The sequence below is a fragment of the Taeniopygia guttata genome, chromosome 10 (genome assembly GCF_048771995.1).
Source record: "Taeniopygia guttata chromosome 10, bTaeGut7.mat, whole genome shotgun sequence".
NCBI lineage: Eukaryota > Metazoa > Chordata > Aves > Passeriformes > Estrildidae > Taeniopygia > Taeniopygia guttata.
The window spans coordinates 2125907-2149023 of record NC_133035.1 but is presented as its reverse complement, the minus strand read 5'-3'; the positions used below and the strand labels follow the sequence as shown (position 1 = coordinate 2149023).

At 50.8% G+C, this 23117-nt stretch overlaps 1 protein-coding gene and 1 pseudogene across 1 annotated transcript; both read right to left on the bottom strand.

Annotated features, from left to right (window-relative positions):
* Window positions 1-2559: 2559 nt before the first annotated feature.
* LOC140684813 (uncharacterized protein C15orf39 homolog) lies at window positions 2560-8557 on the bottom strand. The gene is made up of 2 exons (XM_072934017.1): window positions 6517-8557; window positions 2560-2687 (listed from the first exon to the last, which is right to left on the bottom strand). Exons 1-2 carry the CDS (start codon window positions 8555-8557, stop codon window positions 2560-2562), a joined length of 2169 nt encoding a protein of 722 aa, XP_072790118.1.
* Window positions 8558-19578: 11021 nt separating this feature from the next.
* LOC140684768 (SNW domain-containing protein 1 pseudogene) lies at window positions 19579-21195 on the bottom strand (annotated as a pseudogene).
* Between the last annotated feature and the right edge of the window lie 1922 nt (window positions 21196-23117).

Sequence of the window (23117 nt, the reverse complement as noted above, 5' to 3'; positions counted from 1 at the left end):
CTCCAGAGCTTGGAGTGAGGCGGCTGCTGGGGTCCCTGCCACCTCCCAGGTATGGCTGCAGCCTGCTTCCCTCCCCACAGCTGCTCCTGGCCCCTCTGCAGGAGCTGCAGTGACACAGGGGGCACCCAGCCAAGTGGTGCCGCTCCAAGGGGCAGCTGCAGGGTCTCAAGTCCCACCCGATGTCCCCACAGGGACACTGATGGGTGCTGGCTCCTGGAGCCCCAGCACAGCAGAGCAGGTGGTGGCCTCTGCTCTGCCCAGGCAAGGTGCACCCAGCTCGGCCGGGCTGAGCCCTGGCACGGTGGGGGTGCCCCCTGCCCTGACACCAGAGGGGCTCTGGGGCACTGCTGGCACTGCCCTGCCTGGGGCAGCTGCTCCCTCGGTGGGTGATCTGCTGGCCCAGGTTCCAGGAAATGGCTCTGGACTCCTGGGTGCTGTCCTGGCATCACTTCCTACCACTGCCACAGCTCCTGGTGCCCACAGTCAGCAGGGGCTGCCTCGTTCCCTGCCCACGGTGGAATCTGGGGCTCCTGCTGTCACCTCGGGGACACAGAGTGAGTGGCCTTCTTCCCCTGCACTGCCGATGTCCCCTAGAGCCTCCTCAGCACAGCCCAGGGCTCCCTGCACTGCAGGTCCCACCGTGCCTGGGATGAGCTCCACAGCCATCGGTGCCATCCCAGAGCTTGGACAGACGGCTGTGATGGAAGGATCCAGGCACAGCAAGCCCAGGACAGCATCCGTGGGCCCCGTTCCCACTTCAGCAGGACCTGCAGGGCCCAGCCCTGCCAGCCCAGGCTCTGTGCCTCCCCCCTGCTCCCCACAGCCAGCTCTGCAGCGTGGCTCTGAGCCTGGGCACCGCCCTGCCACCCGCAGCAGCGTGACATCTGCATCCTGCCCGCCGAATTCTCCTGGCGCTGGGCGTGTGGCCAGCTCCCTGCTCAGCTGCCAGACCCTGGCTGTGCCCACAGGAGTCACCCTCGATGCCCACGTCGTGTCCAGTCGCCCCAGCACTTCCCAGCGCTCCTCCGCAGCCAGGGAGCCTCTCCCTGCAGGCACCAGAGCGGCCTCCAGCCCGGCTGAGCTGCTGAGCAAGGGCAGAGCTGGCTCCCCAGGGATGGAACCCTACCAGAGCTTCCTGCAGGCAAATGTCCTCGAGTTCCTGTGAGTGTGGGGCTGCTGTGGGGCTGGGTTCTGAGGCAGCAGTGGCCTGAAGGAGCCACCCTGGCCCTAAGGGAGTCCTGTGTGGAAGAGCAACTGGTTACACGTAACTTTGACAGAGACTCTGTTCTCTTGGGAAAGGTGTATGCCAGAGGAATGGCTGCAGCCATAAACAGCACGTGTGAAGGATTGTTTTTCCTTTGCTCCCAGAAGGCTGGGAGGTGGATGTTGGAGTGAATGGCTGATAAGGGCAGCAACCTCTGCTCTAACCAATGCTTCTTGGTGTAGGCTGTTTTGGCTTTCCTCCTGGGTGCTCCTGAGACTTTCTTCAACCTTTCCCGTAGCAGATATATGTAAATCCTGGAGTGTGTGTAATAAGGATGGATCCTGCTGGAAGCAGCAGTGCTCTCTGTTTTTGTCCAAGCTGCTGCAGGTTTGGCTTGGAGGGAAGGGTCAGCCCAGGAAACTGCTCCAGGCAGATCATTGTGAGGGGCTACACTCCCTCACTGGTGTCATCATCCCAAGGGATCCCTGTCTGAGTTCCTGGATAAAAGCACCTGGAGAAAAAAGAGGCAGCAGGTGTGCTGCCCACTGTCTCCTCTCTCTGCCAGGAATGGCTCAGTGGTGGTGCGAGGGGAGGTTCTGTTCCGGGGGGATGCTCCTGCTCCCACCAGCTCCCACCTCATCCGGACAGGCGTCACAGAGGCCAGCAAGGGAAGGAGCATCTTCAGCTGGCAGCTGGAGCCCCAGTCTGTCCAGTCCGGTGGTGAGTCCTGAAGCTCTTCCCACAGCAGGGCTGCTGCCAAGCAGCCTCCTCGTGCCTCTCTCAAAGCCAAAACCCGCTCAGTTTGGGTTCCAGGCTTTTCCTTCCCTTGACATCCCTTCTCCTGGCCTGTGTAAAACCGGTGTGAGGGTTTCAAGTGTGGTGGAGTGCACATCTGGAGCATCTGGACATGTGTGGTCCAGAGCTTCTGCTCGGTTCCCTGGCCTCCCCTCTGAGGTTCCCCCCTGCCCCGGGCACGGGGTATAACTGACCCCCACTCGGTGCCCCTGCGTCTTGGGAGCACGCTTCTACAATAAACACGTGTTTGCACCCAAGCCCCGTGTCGCCAATTCATCTGTTCCCGCACTAGAATTGAGCCTCGCAGAGCCGAAGGGGAAAAGCGGCCACCGCTTCTCCCCCCCTCCTGCCGTGCTGCCCGCAGGCGCCCGCCAGGAGCTGATGTCGCACGGCAACAAATGGTAGCAGAAGATGGCTATTTCCATCGACTTGTGAAAGGGGGAGAGAGAAAGGAACTCTGCCACCGCAAGAGCTCTGCAGACGCTAAGAGGAGTGGATTTGCTGGGCGGAAAAGAAACCCGAAGCGCCGGGACCCTCTTCCGTCCTCACCAACGTGCTCTCTAACCCGCCCGGTAGCAGCCGCGCTGCGTGGGCAGCTGCACTGCAGGGGCCAGGAGCCGGGTAGACTTACCCGAGGACAAAGAGGACAGTTTGGCAGTGGCTCGATGGACTGAGCTCGAAGAGTGGCCTGTCAGGGGGACAGCATTTGAATGGGGACCAGATGTTGACAGTGGCCGAACACAAAGTTTCAGGGGCGAGCTCTGGTTAACGGGAACACCCAGACTTCTGGGAGAGCCCAACCGCGAAAGAATACGGCCTCAGTTCAGCGCGATTTTCCACCACTGAGGAAAGAGATAGAGATTTCACCTCCCGAGCCAGTAGGGTAAGTTGGGTCAGAGCAGGGTGGGGACCCTGGCAGGTGGCTGAGCTACCTTTTTTTCTTTTCTGCGTTTTAACCACCGTCCGCGTCCAGACGGGGGCTGTAGGCTTGCATGTCCCTGGCGGCCGGGAGGCTTTTTCTTTTCCAAGGAGGATGCAACCTTGCTCGGTCCTTTTTGGGGTAACTCATACTGGAAAGCTCCTTCTCTTTCTTGGAAAGCTGCCTTTTCTACCCTCTCCTCCCTATTCTGGGCTATGGGGGCAGGGGGAGGTCGAAAGGACACCAGTGGGACAGAATTGTAAGAGGCGACACATCAGCTATGGGAGAATTGTTAACATCCTAAGAGAGGCCCTTCACATCCACGCATTTCATTGGCTTCCAGCCGCGTTGGGCCCCTCTCCTGTAGATTTTCCCCTCGGCTTCTGTGAAGCCCCCCCTTCCTTTTTCCCTGCAGATTCCCCAAACCTTCTCCCTTGGGGATGGCAGTGGCTGAGCCGCCCCAAGCGCCCTGCCGGGCACTGTTATCCTCCCTTAGGGGTGGCATTGGCCGTGCCTCCCCGGGCGAGATGCAGTGCACCCAGCACCCCCTCCCAAGATGGCGCTGGCCACGCTACAGGGACCCCATTTTCCCACCTTGACCCTTCTCTTCCGCCCATGTTTTCCCGCCAGCCCCACCCATCCCCCAATGGCCCTGCACCATCCTGCAGCAAGCCAGCCCCTATTGGGGGGGAGGTGAGGTTAGATTAATTTCTCAGTCCTTCTTCTGGCCCACCCTCTGATGGGAGGGATCGCTGGAGGGGTCCCTCTGTGTTGCCTTCAGGGGAGGCAACGGTGACCTGGTTCGCAAGGAGCAGCACGACAGCCCAGCCTAGTCCGGGTTGCTCAGGCTAATGACACACGCTGACACCAATGTGGTGGACGGTCGAAAGCATTTATTATCTTATCTCATGGGTTTAAATAGTCTTTGCTACATCGGGGGGGTTGGTAGGGAGTCTAGGGTTAGTCAGGAGTGAAAAACTACTGGGTTAGGTGTGGTTACATCTTCTGGGGGTGGTAGATAACGTGAAGCAGGGTGAGGGAGGAAAGGTCTTTCTTTCCGTCACGTCCCGGGATCTTCTGTTCACCTGTCCCTATCTACTACACCAGGCCAGCTGAATTGGATTTGAGTTACCTTGTCCAGTTACAGACTAGCTGTACTGTGACAATTCCTCCTTTCCTTCTTATTACAATTGCAAAGTGTTCTCTGTTATCCTACCTGCAAGGGCTCTTTGCAGCCAGGGTGACAGAAGGCAGCAGGGCTCTAATTTGGAGGAGGCCTTTTACCTAATTTGACAAGCGTAGAACCCCTCAGCCAGAGATGTGTCTCATGGACCCCTGGAGTTGTAGCACTCACTTCCAGGAGCTCTTAGGCAAGATCACAATCCTTCAGGCTAACAGGCCACAGGTTAACTACTTAGAGTTACAACTTACCACTTAAAAATGAAACCACTTAACCCTTAGGGCCATTAGAGAATACCCAACTTCTAGAAAAACAATTTGTAAACACAAAACCAATTTATAAACAGACAAACATTTTGTAAACAAATAGAGTCCTGAAATGAGCCATAGCTTCAATCGTCCCAGATGTCCGTGAGGGAGGTGAACAAGTTGTCTCCATCACTGTTCTGCACATGGCTCCACTACATCTCTTGAGGAGCTATTGGAGAATGCTGCTTGTGGCCCAAGGCAGGAGAGATGTGGATATTCTCAGTTCACTCAGAGAGAAAAAGAGAAAGATTTCTGCCAGGCTAAGCCTGGGAAACTGTCCAGGAGGAATGTAAAAAATGTATTATCTTGCTTTCCATTCATATTGTTTATCGATATGTTGTGCCACACTGATCTAAGTCCAGTGTACCAATCGTGTGAAAGGTTTTCACTTTGAGACCAATGATATTTCACCTTAGGGATCCTGGTTATCAAAGAGGAACACTACTTGTTAATAAAGTTCGTCCTTTGCCTTCTGAAGACGGAGTCTCTTCATTCCTGTCCCTGCCTCAACAGCCACAGAGGGACACGTGTGGCAGGTACCCAATGCGTTCCTGTGTCTGTTGAAACACACGCATGTCCCCGTCCTTACAGGTGATGAGATCCCACGTGCCTCCCCGCTATTGGTGAGAAGGTCTCGCACCATTACCTTGGGTTTGATCATTGCCAGATTGTAGTGATAGAAAGTGATTTAAAATGACTGGGTTCTGCGACTTTTCTAATACTCTCAAATGATTTAGTGTATAGATAGCTTTAGCTATTCCGCCCTGTGGGGATTCACAACACCTTCCTCCCTTTTGTTTTTCAAGTTTCCATTCTCAAGTTCCATGTGCTTTTTTCACTATGGCTTGTCCTGTGCTGGTTTGGGAATACCAGTGTGGTGTGACACACTCCAGAGCTGTAGGAAGTGTCTTGTTTTCTGTGAAGTGCAAACAGGACCATTGTCTGTTTTGATGGACAGGGGAAGGGGATACCTAAAGCAGCAGAGGCTGAACACCAATGTGTGATGGCATCCTGACCCCTTTTGCCTGTGTGTGCTGTAGCCCATATTGCTGATGAAAAAGTATTAATGGGTAAATGTACATCTTTTAGACATCCAAATTCAGGGATGTGTGCGATATCACTTTGCCAGACTTGCAAAGCATGTAGTCCACGAGGGTTCATCCCCATCTGCAGTGGTGCAGTGTGGCCTTGGCAATCAGTGCAGGTGCTAACAATGTTATGAGCCTCTGTGTCTGACAGCTGGGATTGCCCTTGTAAGGCCAGAACACCTTGGTGAAAGAAATCAGGTGATGCCTTTGCTTGTGCTGGCATGTCTGGCTGTGGTGCTGTCCAAGCAGAGCCAGCTAGCCGGTCTGCTCGAGCACTGCGCTCTGTGATGAAATATGGTAAATTTGTTGTGACTTCTGAGGTGTAGCATGTAATAGGGCAAGTTCGGGCCAGGATGGTATGGCGCAGGGTTTTTAGGGAGTCAGATAGATTTGCACAGTCGATTTCCTCTAGTAGTGCTGGATCTAATCTCTGTGTGATATCAGCACCATAGGCAGAGTCAGTCACGGCATTTAGAGGAATGTGGGGAAAACTTTGGAAAGCCATAGCTGCAGCACGCCGTTCTAACTGCAGTGATCCATTTTCATGACCCTCCAACATTTGCCACTTGCCTTCCTCTTTCCATGTCACAAGGGCTTTTCCTATTTTCCCAGAGCCGTCAGTAAACACTGTAGCACCTTTTAAGGGTGTTCAGCTATTTAGAGGTTTTAGAGGTAATGCAGTTTTTTTCCACTTAACTTCAGCAATCTATGGCGTGGTACATGGTAAGTGATTTGTCCAGAAAAACTTTGCCAGGCACTTTGCAAAGCTGTGGATTAGCAAAACACCATTCAAACTTACAATATAGAAAAGTAGTATTTAACTGTTTTAGACTGCAATGCAAGATGTCACCAAAAGCATGTATTCTGTCACTATCTGTTAAAACCAGGCGGGGCAGTGTTCCTTATCTCTTCCATGACCCATCCTCCCTCTGGGGAGATATCTTCTGTTAATGGGCCATTGAGTGTCACTGCATGACTGATAAGATTACATCATCCCATTGTGAGATGCAACCCCGCCTTACCTTCTTCAGCCTCTTTCTCCTCCTTATCCTCTCGGTCCAGTGTCCCCTCCGGAAAGCCAGGGGGTCTCTGGGTGTCCCCAGCTTCCACCAGTCTCTTCTTGAAGCTAAGGTCCAGCACCATTTCCTTAGGGGGTGGCTCCTCAGTGCCCACCCTGTCAGGGCTCCCCTCCTGAGACTCCAGCTCTTGGGCCTCAGCCTTTGGCTTTTTAGGGATGCTCCCATAGCAACTTTCCTCTTGGCTCTGCTCTGCATCACTGCCTGACCTCAGGCTGGACACCACTGAGACGTCTCTGACAGCAGCAGGCTCCTGGCTGCCACCCGTGTTTTGGGGTGAGGAGTCCTCCCACAGATGCTTCCTGCAGAAAAGAATGAGGTCTGTGACCTTGGCCCTCTCCAGATAATCCTGGCAGGGTGCCAGGCTGAAGACGTTGTGGATCACAGGCACTGGTGGGGAGGATGACAAAGCCTTGTTGTCCCTCAGCTCTTCCAGCCCTTTGACGGGGGTCACGGACAGAGAAGGGCGGATGAGCTCCTTGGCTGCATCCTTGACCTTGCAGGCATTTCCTTCCCCTGGTCCCCCATAGGAGGTGTCCTGAGGGGCTGGGCTGCTGTTTCTCCTCCCTTGGTACAGTTGCTCCTCCTCCCTTTGCCTGGGTTTCTCCCAGCTCCCTCCTCTCTCAGGAAATGTCTCAGCCAGCCCACCGGAGCCCCCAGAAAGCCTCTCTGGGGTGCAGACAGGCTGGAAAGCGCTGCTGTGCCTCGGTGCTGCTCGCCACTGCGGACTGTCTACCCCGTGCTGCTCACAGCCCGGCTCCGTGCCGGGAAAGGAGGCGTGGAACGTGGATGCATCGCCCAGGCTGACGGCAAACCCTGGGTACCCGGTGTTCCTGGGCAGCTCAGCATCCCTGCCTGGCTCAGCATCCCTCAGCGCCGCCCCCAGCCTGGCACCCACTGTCCTTGGCACATGGGGCTCCCAGGGGCTGGGAAAATAACTGCTGGGATCTTGGGGCTTGAGGTAGGTGCTGGGAAAGGGCTCCCTGCTTGCCACATAGCCACAGCTGGGTAGGGCACTCGGCTCCCCCACAGTGGGAGCTGGGGGGTGATAGAGGGGGCCAGCTCTGTGGGGTGAGAGCAGGTATGGGTGGGGTGGGTAGCACATTGCTGACCTCTCCTGCATCACTGAGCTGCTGTCAGGCAGCTGGAGCTTGGGCCAGGGGACCTCTGGCATCTTCTTCTGACTCTGGGCAGAAGGATAACTTGCTTCCAGGAACGGGGTGCTGGGGGGTAGCCCGTGCTTATCAAAGGTGACACAGTAGTGGGGTAAGGCAGTGGGGGAGCTCAGCTGCTCCCTGGAAGGCAGGGCCAGCCTGGAGGGGGGCAGCAGGAGGCTGTGGTTGGTGCAGGGATCGTTCCTGTGGGGTTTGCTGGGGTGCAGAGGGTGGGTGGCAGGGGGCAGGGCCCAATTTACCTTCCCTGGTCGCTGCTGCAGGCTCTCTGCTTGTTTCCTGAGTAGCAGAGCCATCCTGGGAGCCAAGAAGGAGGTGGGGGCACCGTACACTGGCTTGGGGACTGCTAGAGGAACTGCCTTCTTCACCACCACCGGCTTCTTCACTGCCAAGGGGCACCTGGGACTGTTCAGCTTCTTTCTGGCCATCAGCTTCTCCTGACTTATCAGGCTGTCCTTGCTCTTCCAGCTGTCCAGGGGGTGCAGCCTGGTGTCAAGGCTCTCTGGTGGGCACAGCAAGAAGTTCTGCAGTGGTCCCTCAGCTGGCACGGGCTGGCTCAGGGCACCGGGGCCGTAGTGCAGGTAGGCGGCCGTGGGGCTCCAGCCAGCTGGGGGCTGCTCGGGGCCCTTGGGGCTCTGCAGTGGGCAGGCAAAGTAGGAGCCCGTGTAGCTGAAATGACTTTCAGAGCCAAGGTGGGGCACCGGGCTGCATGTGCCTGGGATTTGCCAGGGCAGGAAGCCGGTGGCAGGCTCCAGACGAGGCAGCTTCTTGAGAATCACAGGGTCTGCAGGCTCTGAGTACCGTTTTGAGGCCATTTATAGGTTGGTGTCGGTGTCCCCACAGGAGAGCTGATTTGGCCTTCCTGGAAAAGAGAGAGAATAAGTGTCCTGGTTTGAAGAGCAAAACCAGTGAGAAGTTCTAAGTCAGAAATACAATTTACTAGGAAAAAGGGAATGAAGAACTAAATATATAGAATAGCACAAAAGAAGAACAACTGACAGAGTTTGAGATACAACCTGACACTTGCTAGCTAGGGCAGTGGTAGCAGATATGGTTCTGTCCAAGCAGTGGTCCTGTAGACTGATGTAGTTTCCCTCTGGAGGTCCAGTGAAGAGAATATCTCAGCTGTTCCTCTTGAAAGAGGGGATCTGCTTGCTGTCTGCACAACCCCGCTTATATCCTTGATGGCATCGTTTGGCTCCTCCCTCTGGGCGGAGCATCTCACAATAGAATGCTGTGATCTTATCAGTCATGTGGCTAAAAGAATGGGTCCTCCTGGAGGGGCTTATCTCTGAGTCATGAGATAAGGGGGAAAAAAAAAAGGTAATGGAATAAACCTAGGACACCTTTAAACACCTCCTGGAGGGACATCATTTGGCTCTTTCCCTCTGGGTGTGGCATCTCACAGTAGAATGCTGTGATCTTATCAGTCATGTGGCTAAAAGAATGGGTCCTCCTGGAGGGACTTATCGCTGAATCACGAGATAAGGGAAGAAAAAGGAATTGCAGCTCCAGGTAGTAATGGAATAAACCCCAATATTATAACTTAAGACACCTTTAAACAACCTGGTGTTTGGTATTGCACAGTTTAAAACAGATAAAAGCCAAGCAAAGCTCAAAAGCCGCAGCTGACGTGCTGTGGGCACTGCCCAGCAGATCATCCCGTAAGGATGGAGAGCAGGGAGAATCTGGCGGAGGAGTGAGTGCCACTTCAGGAGTGTGGGCAGAAAGGAGGGGCAAGAAACCGACAGGAGAGCGGCTGTTACCAGAGCGCCCTGTCCCTGTGGCACTGTCCTGCCATGCCATCAGACTTTCTCTGCCACCGGCAACAGACACGTTTGTGCTGCACGCAAGCCCGCCCGCGTCGTGGCACTGGAGCCATCGCTGTGCTCCGCGCTCCATATCGCCGGTAACGCACTCGGCACACCCCTGCCTGCGGCTGCAGCCCAGACACCGCTCGGCAAACCCACCAACGGCGCGAGCAGAGCCCAGAAGTGAAGCGGCACCCAGTGCCGAAGCGCTGGTGGGAGGTTGCTGGTGCCCAGGACCATGGGACATGGTACCCTGCCACATACACAGCCAGGGCTCCAGAAGTCCAAGGGACGTTTTTCATTATTAAGCTCACAACATCCTAACGGAGGGAAACCAAGCTATCACACTCTTGCCGACCCATGAGAGAACGCTTCTGCCACACTGCCGGTATCGGTCACCATCTCTGCCTATGATCTGGTCAGCTTCTGAGGGAGGGTAAAGCCAACTGCCATTGCGGATGGGGATCTTAAAGGTGCAGAAAAGATATCTGTGCCCATGCCCCCACTGCCATCGCGTGGCTCACAGCCTACGGGTGGGATGATTGGTGCTGACACCTGACACCTGACACGTATGTTTCCCTAAATGACAGGTCCTCTCTGAACTGTGCCAGCCAGCCACCAAACACACACTGTGGTCTCTGGCAGTAGCAAGGATGTTAGTGTTTCTTACTGCCAATGAGATGACACCTTCAGATATTGAACAGACAGTGAAGCTGCTTTATCCCCCAGTTCAATGGATGATGTTCGAGTCCACCTGGCAGCGATATGCAGAGGATCAAGGGCAGCGCAATTTAGAGGTACCGCAGCAAGATCCACCCTTTGGGGCTGGGGTTTCTCAGTTTATGGGACTGCCCCTTGTTGACAATCTTCAGTTACAGGCACGCCTACATCCTTGAATATTAGTACAGGCAAAACACTTAGGGATACAAGCCCTGCTGAAGGTTGCAGACATGTCAGCACCAACCCAGAGGTATTCCATGATCAAACAGGGCCCCAAGGAACCATACATGCAATTCATAGAGAGGACACGAAATGCTGTCACAATCTGCTAGTACAAGCAGGGGTTGTGATGGTATGTTTTACCAATCTCAGAGTGCAAAAGACACACAGCAAGGGATTTCAGTATTAATCAAAACAAATGCACTTTTTATTGAGTGCCCACAGCAAATGTGATAGAAGGATTAGAAAGGAGGTAAAGGAGAGAGAGAGAGAGAGAGAGAGAGAGAGAAAGAGGTGGGAGGGGGTAAGAGCTACCAACAGAGATACAAAATCCTCATCGTCCAGCCAGCCAATAGGTCTGTCTTGTCACATCAGGGAGAATCTCAAACTCTCTGGTAAACTCAGGGGTCTTTTATAGTCTTCTGCCAGGGTGGGGGAACAGGAAGGTATGTGGAGGGAACAGGTACAGGACAGTGGAGAATAAGTCCATTGAGAACACGTACAGACAGTCCAGTTCTGAACAGGACAAACCAGTCCCAGCAGTGAGCAGGACCCATTGTTTCAGGACTGGTTCTCATGGGAAAGCAGTCTTGGTCCAGCGAGCACATTTGCAGGTAACACTTGGCAGACATCCCGCTTCAGTCAGGCCAGTGCCCCTGTGTTAGAATTGTAAGGGTCTCAGTCCTTAGGGGGGGCTTCAATCTGCATTCTTGATGGTGCTCATGAGGCAGATGAGGGATCTTTGGACCATCTCTTACAGATGCCATGGAAAAGCAAGTAATGAATAATGATGCAAGAAATCAATTAATTGAAAATTGGCATGGGATAGTGCAAATGAGGACTGCAAAAGGGCTATAGATTTCTTACCAAAAGAAAATCCATCCTTAAATAAATTAATAATACACGTGCTAAAATTGTGGCTGCATCAGATAGTATTGCTTTGTCAGCTGATTCTGTCTTGGTTTGAAAGACAAGTGTCTGCTAATGAAGGCAGGAGCCTCCCTTGAAATGGAAAATGTAAACCCCTCCCTCCAGTTGTTACAGTTTAGAATTTAAGGGGCTCTCGGGCAAAGATATGAGAATAGAAATAACAGTTCTTCACTGTTATGTATAAATTTTAAAAATCGCTACAATTTAATAGGAAAATTAAAGTAAAATGCAGTAGTACAAAAAAAGCCCCCACTGACATAGTCAGAATTTGACTTGACACCCTGAGGTCAGGGTGTTGTTTGCAGTCCGACTAAGTGGTGGCTGCAGTCTTCCTCAAGTGACAGGTGTGGTTCTGTTGAAGCAGTGATCCTTTAGAAGGGTGTAGTTTTCCTCTGAAGATCAAGTGGTGAAGTAGACGAGTCTGGTCTTCCTCTGGGAATCCAGTGGAAAAGGCTGCCTGTAGTGTTGAAAAGTCTCAGATTGTATCCAGGTAGGAATGCTTGGCTCCTTCCCCTGGGTGGAGCATCTCACAATGGGATGATGTAGTTTTATCAGTCATGCAGTGACACTCAATGGCCCATTAACAGAAGATATCTCCCCGGAGGGAGGGCGGGTCATGGAAAAGATAAAGAACACTGCCCCGCCTGGTTTTAACAGATGGTAATAGAATACCATAGAATGCTTTTGGTGACATCTTGCATTGCAATCTAAGACAAGGCCTCTGCTGCCCACGTCTTTCCCTACTGCCAGCAGCTCTTTCCACTGCCTGCAGCTTCTCACAGCCCACCCAGCTGCCTGGCAGCAACCTCTGTTCCTCCATCACCCTGTAATACCACGGCAGCTTGTTATCATCACACAGGCACCTGTAAAGACGTTTGAGGGTTCCAGGACAGTTTGGGTGGATACAGACGAGAGATCTCTGCTGAATGCTCTTGGAGGATAAGGTTTATTTGGGATTGAGACACAGCACGTGGCCGGGCCTGAGGTGATGGGGGAGGGGTGAGACAAAGGGAAGAACAGGGACTCCAGGAGGGGGAATCCAGGAGGAGGGAGGAAGTTCCAGGAGGGAAGGGGAAGATCCAAGAGGGCGTCTGGCCCTTTGGAGGCCCCTTATCAGGGGGGCTTCAAGGTGGGCTGGAACAGGACTTGGGCCAATGGGTTCACAGGCACTTAATGTTTCAGGGGAGAGTTACAGGTATGGGGTGAACTATACATTCTTGGGGGTGAGCTGGAACAGTCCATTTGACTTTTGGACCCCTCTGTAGGTAAGGTTATTGTCCAGCCAGTAGGGGGCATGATATTCATCCTGGCTGTACTATTGTGGTTCTTCTGCTAGACAATCATATTTATCTATCCTTCCCAACATCTCCCCTGTTTTCACTGAACCATTTGAAATATTAAATATTGACCTAACAACTATTTTCTGCACACTTGGAGGTGTATAGGGTATTGCTACTAAAACTATACTTATCACTACTGGAAAAATCAAACTTATTTTACAGAGCTTCTTTAGCTAAGGTGCAAGGCTCAAACCATTAAATAGGCTGTGTAGCTGAGATGGATTAATTGTTATCAAATCACTGATTATAGTATAGGTGGCATTATTAGAATTTTCTGGAAAAGGTCTTATAATTAAACCGGTTGAAAAAGGTTTGTTAGGGTTTGTGTTAAATATATAGGTGGTCCCAGAGCTTGCAGGCTTGGCTAAGGCAACCCCGGCATTTGTCTTTGGTTGACTTACAGGTAAAACTTCAATACAAAAACTGAAACAGAAGAACAAAAGCAACACGCATGCATATAAACGATAAAAGTCCATTTTTCTCTCGAGCTGTTTCTGGTAGATCATTTTATCTTGATGACTCAGCGCAGTTCAGGTTTTCTGGGTGCTGGCTTCTTGGCTTGTACTTGCAAAAGTACTGCCTGGTCTGGGGGTGCCAGCAGATTTCGGTGCGTGGTAGGGCTTCACATTCTTTGCTGGGACCCATTTGAGTTCTCCACCTGTAGAAACACAAGCAAAACTTTTCCCCCATGTTAGAAGACTGTGTGGACCTTGTATTTGTCCTGAATCTAAGGTTTTGATTAAAACTGGGGGGTGCCCTTTTATTTTTATTTTTTTGTTGTTCAGGAAATGTCTCTATATGGGGGTGCAAGGCTCTCCTGCAGAGCTATTTTGAAAATTGTGAACATGCAGAGCCTTATTCAACCTCCTTTGAGGTGCAGCCTGATCTACTCCCCCTTTCTGTCAATTTAAAATGCGTTTTATGGTTTGGTGTGTTTTTTCTATGGTACCTTTTAACAGTGGTTTAAAATAGGAAAAGGAGATACCAGCGTCCTTGATTGCTTTTAGGACTTCTTTCACATCCTGAGATGGGACAGCTGTTTGCTGGCTGAGTACCACTGGCATGGCTCGGGGATTCAGACTGTCCTCTTTGTGACTATCATATTTGATTCCAAGGCAGTCTGTCAGTTGGAGATTGTCACCACTTTGCTGAGAATTTGGTAAAATTGGGATAGGAGGGTTAGGGTTTGCAGGGATAAAATAGTTCTCTGTCTGTCCTTTATTTGTCAAAGCTGCTGTCACATTGTTTCCTTCTCCCTCTCACTGCATTGTTTCTGTGCTGAGCTGTGGTGGGTCCAGAAGGTTGGTGTTCTCCCCTCACAGACCCCCCCGGGGCAGCACTTCACCTCCCTGCACACCTTGCTCTGTGACACCATTTCAGGCTCAGTGTCCCGCTCCTCCCCGGAGCTCCTGCAGGAGTGGCTGAAGAAAGCTGAACTGGCAGAAGAGCTGGGAGAGATGCCCCAATCCCTGCCCAGCCCCAAGAACGGCTCCAAGGCTCCCATTCCTCAGAAGCCCAGCAACGGCAAGGAGATCTGGCTGGCTTATCATGACGTGGCCAGGCTCCTCACTGACCTGCTCTCCCAGCTGAAGACCTTCATGTCCGCTTGCCCTTTCCCCCACGTCTTCCAGGAGGGAGTCATCTTCATCCCCATCCACGTGGTGAAGGAGAAGCTCTTCCCAACGCTGCCTGGGAGCTTAGTGGACCAAGTGCTGCAGAAGCACAAGGTGGAGCTGCGTCCCACCACCCTCTCGGAGGAGAGGCACCTGAGGGACCTGGAGCTGAAGAGCTGCACCTCCCGCATGCTGAAGCTCCTGGCGATCAAGCAGCTTCCTGTAATCTACCCTGACCTGCTCAACCTCCACTGGCACAACTCCATCTGGCAGCAGCTCGGTAGGTAGCCCGGCATCCCCTGGGGATGGGTCCCTGGGGCTCTCCCAGGGATGTTCCAGCTGCGCTTGCCCTCCAGGTGCTGCTGCTGCTGGGGAGCATCCAAAGGTGCCTCAGCATCCCTGTCCTACCGAGGGTTCTGCCCAGCTTTTCCTCTGTGGGCTGTGGAGGGGGCAAGTTTGAGCTGGAAGGGAGAAAACTCATCCTGGGGGTATTGAGGAGGTTTCAGTCAGTTCCAGGCCACCTCTGTATGGTAGACGGGTAAAAGAATTACAAAAGAATTGCTCTGCTAAATGGCCAAAACTAGCCTGTCACTTCTTCTCAGTGTACTTACAAGTTCCCATGTGAAGCTATTTTGTAAATGGGAGTTTGTTAACACAACAGTGTATTCTGAGGGCAAAAAACAAACGCACCTGCAATAACAAGGGATTTATACCATGAGAATCAGTAGAAAAAGGAATGTAAACTAACTAAACATCCTGAAGTTTGATAGATATGCAAGGTACCATGTACTGACCAATAAACTAAGTGTAAAAGTGTTGTCAACCAATGAAATACGACACAGGGAGTTCTGATAACCCTATAAAATATGACCTATACACTAAAGATTCAGCTTTCTGCATGGTGAAAATGGAGTCACAGCCAATTTATTCCAACATAAGATGACCCTGAAGATGCAAGACAACAGCCTGTCACAAAAGAAGAAGGTAAAAGAGCCAAGCTGACTGCGGGATGGGGCAGTGAGATGGGATTTAGAGATGGAATATACAAGGTTATGAAAGGAAGATTGCACCTGGCTGTGAGTACGGCTGAGGCAGTAACGAGCAGCAGCCTGCAGCGAGACGAGACACAGCACACAAACACAACCACCAGCAGCGTCACCAGCTGCAGGATTAGCACAAAAAGAAATTCAAGCTGTAAATATGCAAAGTGGGAAAAGGCTATGGCTACAGACAGCAACAGGAACAGTGTGGAACAAGCAAAAACAAGAACCAGCCATTGAAGCAGAACCTGGGCAGTGAGTGCAAATGGCTGCAGACTGTGCGGAAAGCACAGAAGCAAACACAACTCCTGGGAGAAAGCACCCGGCTGTCAGAGTCCAGAACATCCCTCTGGCTGGCCTGGCTGTCTCAAGACCCTAGCGGGGGTCTCAGAGACCCTGGCAAGAAGTCAAAGACATCTGTGGCTTCAATTTTAGCCCATGGAAAGCTGTCAACTGTGGATGAGGAATTACAAAACACAAGGGTTTTAGTAGCGTGATGTTTGAATTAACACAGGGTGGAAAAAATAGAATTTTGGGATCTTCAGAATGGGGTTCAAGGGGATACAAGATGGAGGAATCTCGGCATGTCCTAGACATTTTCTCCTTCTTCTTGTCCTCCGTATCTTGGTGTGATCATGGCACTTTTCTATTTGTTTAAGGTAGAGATCCACTGTCTAACATAGGTGATGGGAATTGGTGAAGAAATTGTAAACATAAACACGTAGTTTTGAGTGTATAATGTGGGAGCTGCCCAGGCTCCAGGCCAGACTGCCATGACTTCTGTACTAGGCGGACCACGGCAGGTCAGAGAGAAAATATTATAGATAAGAAGAAATAAACAACCTTGAAAAAGCAACTGAAAGCATTCCAAGACTCCTTCTTCAGCTGCCTTTGGGCTAAGGAAGCAAAGACTCTTTAGGATCTCTCTCGGGGTCACTCTGACCTCAGGAACCCCAAGAGAGAGGAGAAATCGACACCTGTGAGAACACAAATGCAAACCCAGTCACCGAACCCTACGCGGTCCTGAACCACGGAGCACACGCGGCTCCGCTCCTTATCAAAGAGAGTCACAGAAGATGAGGCAGCCTAAAAGCTGCTGAGGGGAGAAGGGTCCAGCAAGTCATGGGGACAACGTTCTCAAGAACCGTGGTGAGTGAAGGGTCAGGAACTGGAAAATACATTGCATCTGTTGGGGTGTGGGGAGACAGGCTACAGAATAGAACCGTGATGTGGAAATGGTACGTGGGAGCAGCAGCCATGTGGAAATATATGCATCACAGAAAGAAAGGCAAATTAGGAGTAAAACGAGAAAAAATATGTTGGAAAAACGAGAAATAAAGTACAAAAGGTATATGCTGATACCTTTGTTACTGTGCTGTGTGGTCCAGGGGATGGTTTCCTATTGCAGTCCGTAGTGGTGGTGGACACAACATTCTCTGAGAGCGTCTTGCGCCAATGAGTGGGAGCCACGAGAGCACCAGGACACACACACAGACAGACAGACACGCACGCACAGACACACAGACAGACACACACAGACACACACACACAGACACACACACACACAGACACACACACACAGACACACACACAGAGACACGCACACACACACACACAGACACACACAGACACAGAGACACACGTGTACATACGCACACAGTCACACAGACACAGACACACACTCGCACACACACACACATACAGACCAGAGACACACATACACACACACACACACACATACACAGACGCATAGGGCAGCTCAGCAGTGAGGACACGGGTGGGTCCAGGCATAGAGTTCCTATGTGCTTTATTTCAGGTGACGCTGAAGGGTTCCAGGGACCAAAGACAAAGACAAAAGAGGGTCTAGGGTATAAATACAGGGAAAGAGAGGGCAGAGAAGAGCATCAGGGATCCAAAGGTTAGGGGTGGTACACTGGGAAGGGACCACTAGGGAATGCCAGGGTGGATAGGTGGGGTTACAGACACCAATAGGATTACAAGGAGTGGAGAATTTATAAGAACTTGAACATGTTAGGGTAAAATGGGTATGGAAGGCCAAGGGGCAAAGGGGAAGAGTGCACTAGGACAAATTAACATAGTGCTGCAGAGCAGCACCATGGGGGAAGCCTGAGCTGTGAGGAATGCCCGGAGACTACTGTGTGTTTCCCCAGGGTATTGCTACCACCCTTTCCCTGGGAGGCTCACAGGCCTCCACAGTCCCCAGTTTGGCAAAGGTATTTAGCAGAGCTCAAGCCTACACCCCGGCAGCGGGACAGCACCTCTGTGTGTGTGTGTGTGTCCCTGCATGCAGACGCTCAGGAGCACGTGGCCATATGTCAGACTTTTTCTCTTCCATCCCAGAGCCGGACGTGTTGGTAGGGACAGTGAGAGTCGAACTGCGTGGAGAAAAAAACAAACAACCAGGAGCCCAGAAATAGAACTTAGTTGCATGCACTTGAAAAATTACCTCTGGCACGATTAAGTTCCCTCCCCCAGATGGCACGGACAGGCAGTGCAGGGTCGGCAGGTTTCCGCTCTCTGGGGAACCGTGGTGAGTGCAGGGGGGCAATGGGTGGTGGTGTGGTGGCTGTTTGAGCAGGTCTTGTCCTACATAAATACCCCAAGCCCCAGATGGCATGGACATTGAGCGCAACAGCCCTGTGCAGAATACGTAAACAAGTGGCTGGACAGTATTTTTGCAGCAAAGCTTCTTTCCAGCCCTGGCAATTCCACGTGATGGGCCCCTCGGTCGGCAGTCCCCCACAGGACTCACGGACTTCAAAACAGAAGAGGAAAGCCATGGATGCTTTGTGCCTTTCTAGAGTTTTCTACGTTTGTCTTTTGGTATTTTCCCCCTTATGTTGTGCAGTTCTGAGGGTTTGGTTTTTATTGTCTTTTCCCTCCTCTTTTTCAACTGCAAGTGTTTTGAGGTGCGGAACAGAGCTGCAGAGTCGCAGGGCAGCGCCACAACGGGTCTGTATGTCCTCCACTGCCACCGCTGCCCAGTCATTCTCTGCGTTAAGAATTTAATCCCAATGGATGTGGCATGGTACAGCAGGCGTGGTTCACAGTCGCAGCATAGTGCCACAGAGTTTTCCCTTACCTAGTTGGGGCAGTGGTGGCACAAGACAACTCAGCCCCCAGTTTTCTGGGTGGTGCCTGCCTATCTCTTGCAGCCAGCTGATCTACATTTAATTGCTGTCCATCTAAGAGACCTGTTGTAGATATGAGGAGGCATGGCTGGCCTCTCCTCACCCTGCCCTGGTGTGGAGGACCTCCCCCCACCCCTCCCTGCTGCAGCTTGGCTGCTGCAGTTCCTATATTTTGGTTTTTTGAGTGGTGGAATGATGTTGGCACAGCGAGCCAGGACCAGGTAATAAGTGACATGGACTCTCAAGATATTCACAAAAGGCTAATAATCTTTATTAAGAAATCCATGGTATTTATACCCTGCTTCGTTACAGGTAGACCTAACTGGTCCTTTAATTAAAACACCATCACCATTGGCTAATTAAGAAACCACCCTTTGGTAAACAAATCTCCATAACACATTCCACATGTTCACAACATCAGGTGCACCAAGTTAAGATAAGAATTATTTAGAATTCTTTCTCTCCGGCTCCCCCAAAGTTTCCCAGGCCGATTCTGGGAAGACTTATCTAGCTTGTCTCTCTCTGACCAGGGAGCTGCTTCTACAGCTCGTTTTTAAGAGAGAACCCAGGTGTTTCCCCTCCCTTCTTCAAATAAACTGTATAGCCACACTAAAACACTGAATCATTATCACCCCAGCATGTGTTACAGCATAAGAGGATCATTTTATACAGCAGGAAAGCTTTAACAGATCAAGCTTTAGCTACCTACAGAAACTAAAGCTATAGGAAGGGGGCTACATTCTTACCCTTAGGTGCTGGGCAATGGGGAATCAGCAAAGTCAGGGAACTTGCTAAATAATAATTAATTCCCTTATGAAATGTTTCCAGGTTGTCTCAGTGTCTTCTCTCTGCTTGGGGAGCTGTCCTATGCAGAAGAATTAGTGTATGCATACTGAAGTTGTGAACTGCTGTGTTACAAATGCCATCCTCCTGTACAGCCAATATTAGAAATCCTTCTGCATGAAGTCCAATCCTTTTGCAGTCCATTTCGCTACCTCTCAAGGAGCAAATTCAGTCCTTCCTCCTCTTTTTGCTCTGACGCTCATGTTCCTTAGGGCCGCTGCTGCCTGATGGCTGTTTAGAACCACCGTGTTGCTTGGCTTCTTCCAGAAACTTGTCCAAACCAAATGGATCCTCATCAAATTGAACTGGTCCATCTCTGCCCCTGCCTCCGGTGTTACGATCTGAGTTAGAAAACTCTTTGTCAGGAGCAAACCTGCTGATCGTTATTTTAGCCTCTAGATCATCACCATACATGTCCTTATCCATATTTTTACTTCTCCTGTAGATGTTCTGGGCCATATCCTTGCCACTTCTCCATGGCTGGTCATAAACATTATAAATTTCATCGTCTCCACCAGCAAAGCCACTGTCCATACCCTTGCTCTGGTTGAACAGTCTCTGGTCATATTGGATTTCATTGGATGGCCTGTGGTTGGGTACCCCCAGGACAATAACTTCACTGATATCTCTGTTCTCATTCCTTTGCAGCTTTGACCTTTTATCAGGAGCTGCCCGGGAAAGATTTCTGTCATGCTGCCTTTCTTTGCGCCGGTCACGTCTGATTTCATCCCTTTCTCTAGCTGCTCCATCCTCTTTTTCAACACGTGTTTTGATCCCTGCTCTTCTCTCCCTGGCTTTCTGAGCCATTTCTTGGAGCTTTTCCTCGTGTTTCTCCTTTTCTTTCTGAGCCATTTTCCTCTCCAACTGGGCACGCATCTCTACTACCTCACGAGCCTTTCTGTCAGCAATATAGAGCGCCTCAGCAAGTTTGGCAAAGTTTTCATTAATATGAACAGCCTGCAATCCTCTGCCATCTGCAGCCAGACGCTTCTCCAAGGGAACGGTGTAACCCTTTGCGTTCTTCCAGTTTGAAATGCATGGAGGAATTTTCCACTCTTGCTGGTCTCTCACAGTCATCTTTCTACTCGGAGAGTGCATTACAGGTGCTGGAGGAGATGGTGGTCTTCGTGGAATCTTCTTGTTGATTTTGAATCTTGGAGGCTCCATAGGGTCCTTCTGCATTTCCACTACCCGAATAACTCTCTGCCTTGCTCCAGAGTTGAATGCAGCTCCTTGCTGAGATGGTGTGTACCGAATGTACTGTGCCAGAGCTGGCTCGTCAGCAGCTCGAACTGGCATGGCTGCTGCAACTTTTTGGGAGACTATTTTCTCCAAGGCTGCTCTTGTCTTCTTTGTTACCTCTCTAATTGCCTTGTCATCTGGTCTTTGCAGTTCAGGATCACCCACATTCATGACTTCTTTTGGCACAAGATCTGTGTACTTTGTGTAAATAACCTTGTCCTTTGACTGTCCTTGTCGAGCAATTGCATCATATTTTATTTTTCCTTCTGCATCCACCTGAAGAGCCAAAGCATTGGAAATTTTCTTCTTTTGGCCCATATCCAATGGATATTGGGCCACGTGAATTTCTGGGAAGGCACCCCCATCTCCAAAATCCTCTAGCACCTGTGGTATCCATCCTTTCCGGTCACCATATGGGGGAGGTTCCCTTTGTGAGGAGGCCAGAGCACTCTGCCTGGATCTCTGAGCTCTTGCTCTTTCTTCTAGTTCCAGCTGATCTGGGGACAGCTGGGTTGGAGCTGGCAAAAAGCTGCTGAGGGCCATTCTGACCGTGTACGCCGTCCACTCGGCTCCTGCGCCCAGCCCGTGGCTCTCCTCTCAAGATTATTTGCAGCAATTATTTTTAAGTTCTTAACTAAGTTTTAGAACCTTGAATTTTATCTGCAGCAGTTCTTTAAAGTTTAGAATTAATTAGTTCAGTAGTAAAATTGATAAAAAATTATTAAATTAGTAAAAAAATTTACTGCTTAAACAGACAAAGTCCAAATACAACCTGACCGCCTGTGGGTCAGGGTGCTGGCACCAGGCCCATGAAATGGTGGCTCAGCCCTCCTGCAGTGACAGCTGTGGTTCTGTGTAAGCAGGGATCCTGCAGAAGGGTGGAGGGCTCCTTAGAAGGTCGAGTGGGGAAGGAGAAGGGTCTGGTCTCCCTCTGGGAATGCAGTGGAAAAGGCTGCCTGTGGTGTTCAAAGTCTCTGATTATATCCAGGTAGGAATGCTTGGCTCCACCCCCTGGGCAGAGCATCTCACAATGGGATGATGGAATCTTATCAGTCATGCAGTGACACTCAATGGCCCATTAACAGAAGATATCTCCCCAGAGGGAGGATGGGTCATGGAAGAGATAAGGAACACTGCCCCGCCTGGTTTTAACAGATAGTGACAGAATACATGTTTTGGTAACATCTTGCATTGCAGTCTAAAACAGTTAAATACTACTTTTCTATATTGTAAGTTTGAATGGTGTTTTGCTGATTCATAGCTTTGCAAAGTGCCTGGCAAAGTTTTTCTGGACAAATCACTTACCATGTACCAAGCCATAGATTGCTGAAGTTAAGTGGAAAAAAACCGCATTTCCTCTAAAACCTCTAAATAGCTGAACACCCTTAAAAGGTGCTACAGTGTTTACTGACGGCTCTGGGAAAATAGGAAAAGCCCTTGTGACATGGAAAGAGGAAGGCAAGTGGCAAATGTTGGAGGGTCATGAAAATGGATCACTGCAGTTAGAACGGCATGCTGTAGCTATGGCTTTCCAAAGTTTTCCCCACATTCCTCTAAATGCCGTGACTGACTCTGCCTATGGTGCTGATATCACACAAAGATTAGATCCAGCACTACTAGAGGAAATCGACTGTGCAAATCTATCTGACTCCCTAAAAACCCTGCGCCATACCATACTGGCCAGAACTTGCCCTATTACATGTTACACCTCAGAAGTCACAACAAATTTACCATATTTCATCACAGAGCGCAGTGCTCGAGCAGACCGGCTAGCTGGCTCTGCTTGGACAGCACCACAGCCAGACATGCCAGCACAAGCAAAGGCATAACCTGATTTCTTCCACCAAGGTGTTCTGGCCTTACAAGGGCAATCCCAGCTGTCAGACACAGAGGCTCATAACATTGTTAGCACCTGCACTGACTGCCAAGGCCACACTGCACCACTGCAGATGGGGATGAACCCTCGTGGACTACATGCTTTGCAAGTCTGGCAAAGTGATATCACACACATCCCTGAATTTCGATGTCTAAAAGATGTACATTTACCCATTAATACTTTTTCATCAGCAATATGGGCTACAGCACACACAGGCGGAAGGGGTCAGGATGCCATCACACATTGGCATTCAGCCTCTGCTGCTTTAGGTATCCCCTTCCCCTGTCCATCAAAACAGACAATGGTCCTGTTTGCACTTCACAGAAAACAAGACACTTCCTACAGCTCTGGAGTGTGTCACACCACACTGGTATTCCCAAACCAGCACAGGACAAGCCATAGTGAAAAGAGCAGATGGCACTTGAGAATGGAAACTTGAAAAGCAAAAGGGAGGAATGTGTGGTGAATCCCCACAGGGCAGAGTAGCTAAAGCTATCTATACACTAAATCATTTGAGAGTATTAGAAAAGTCGCAGAACCCAGTCATTTTAAATCACTTTCTATCACTACAATCTGGCAATGATCGAAC

Excerpts from the sequence above, each read along its gene's own strand:
- LOC140684813 (XM_072934017.1), bottom strand. The coding sequence starts at position 8,557 with ATGGCCTCAAAACGGTACTCAGAGCCTGCAGACCCTGTGATTCTCAAG. Across the intron at positions 2,688-6,516 it reads GGAGAAAGAGGCTGAAGAAG|GCCACTCTTCGAGCTCAGTC; the intron begins GTAAGGCGGGGT and ends TCCCCCTGACAG.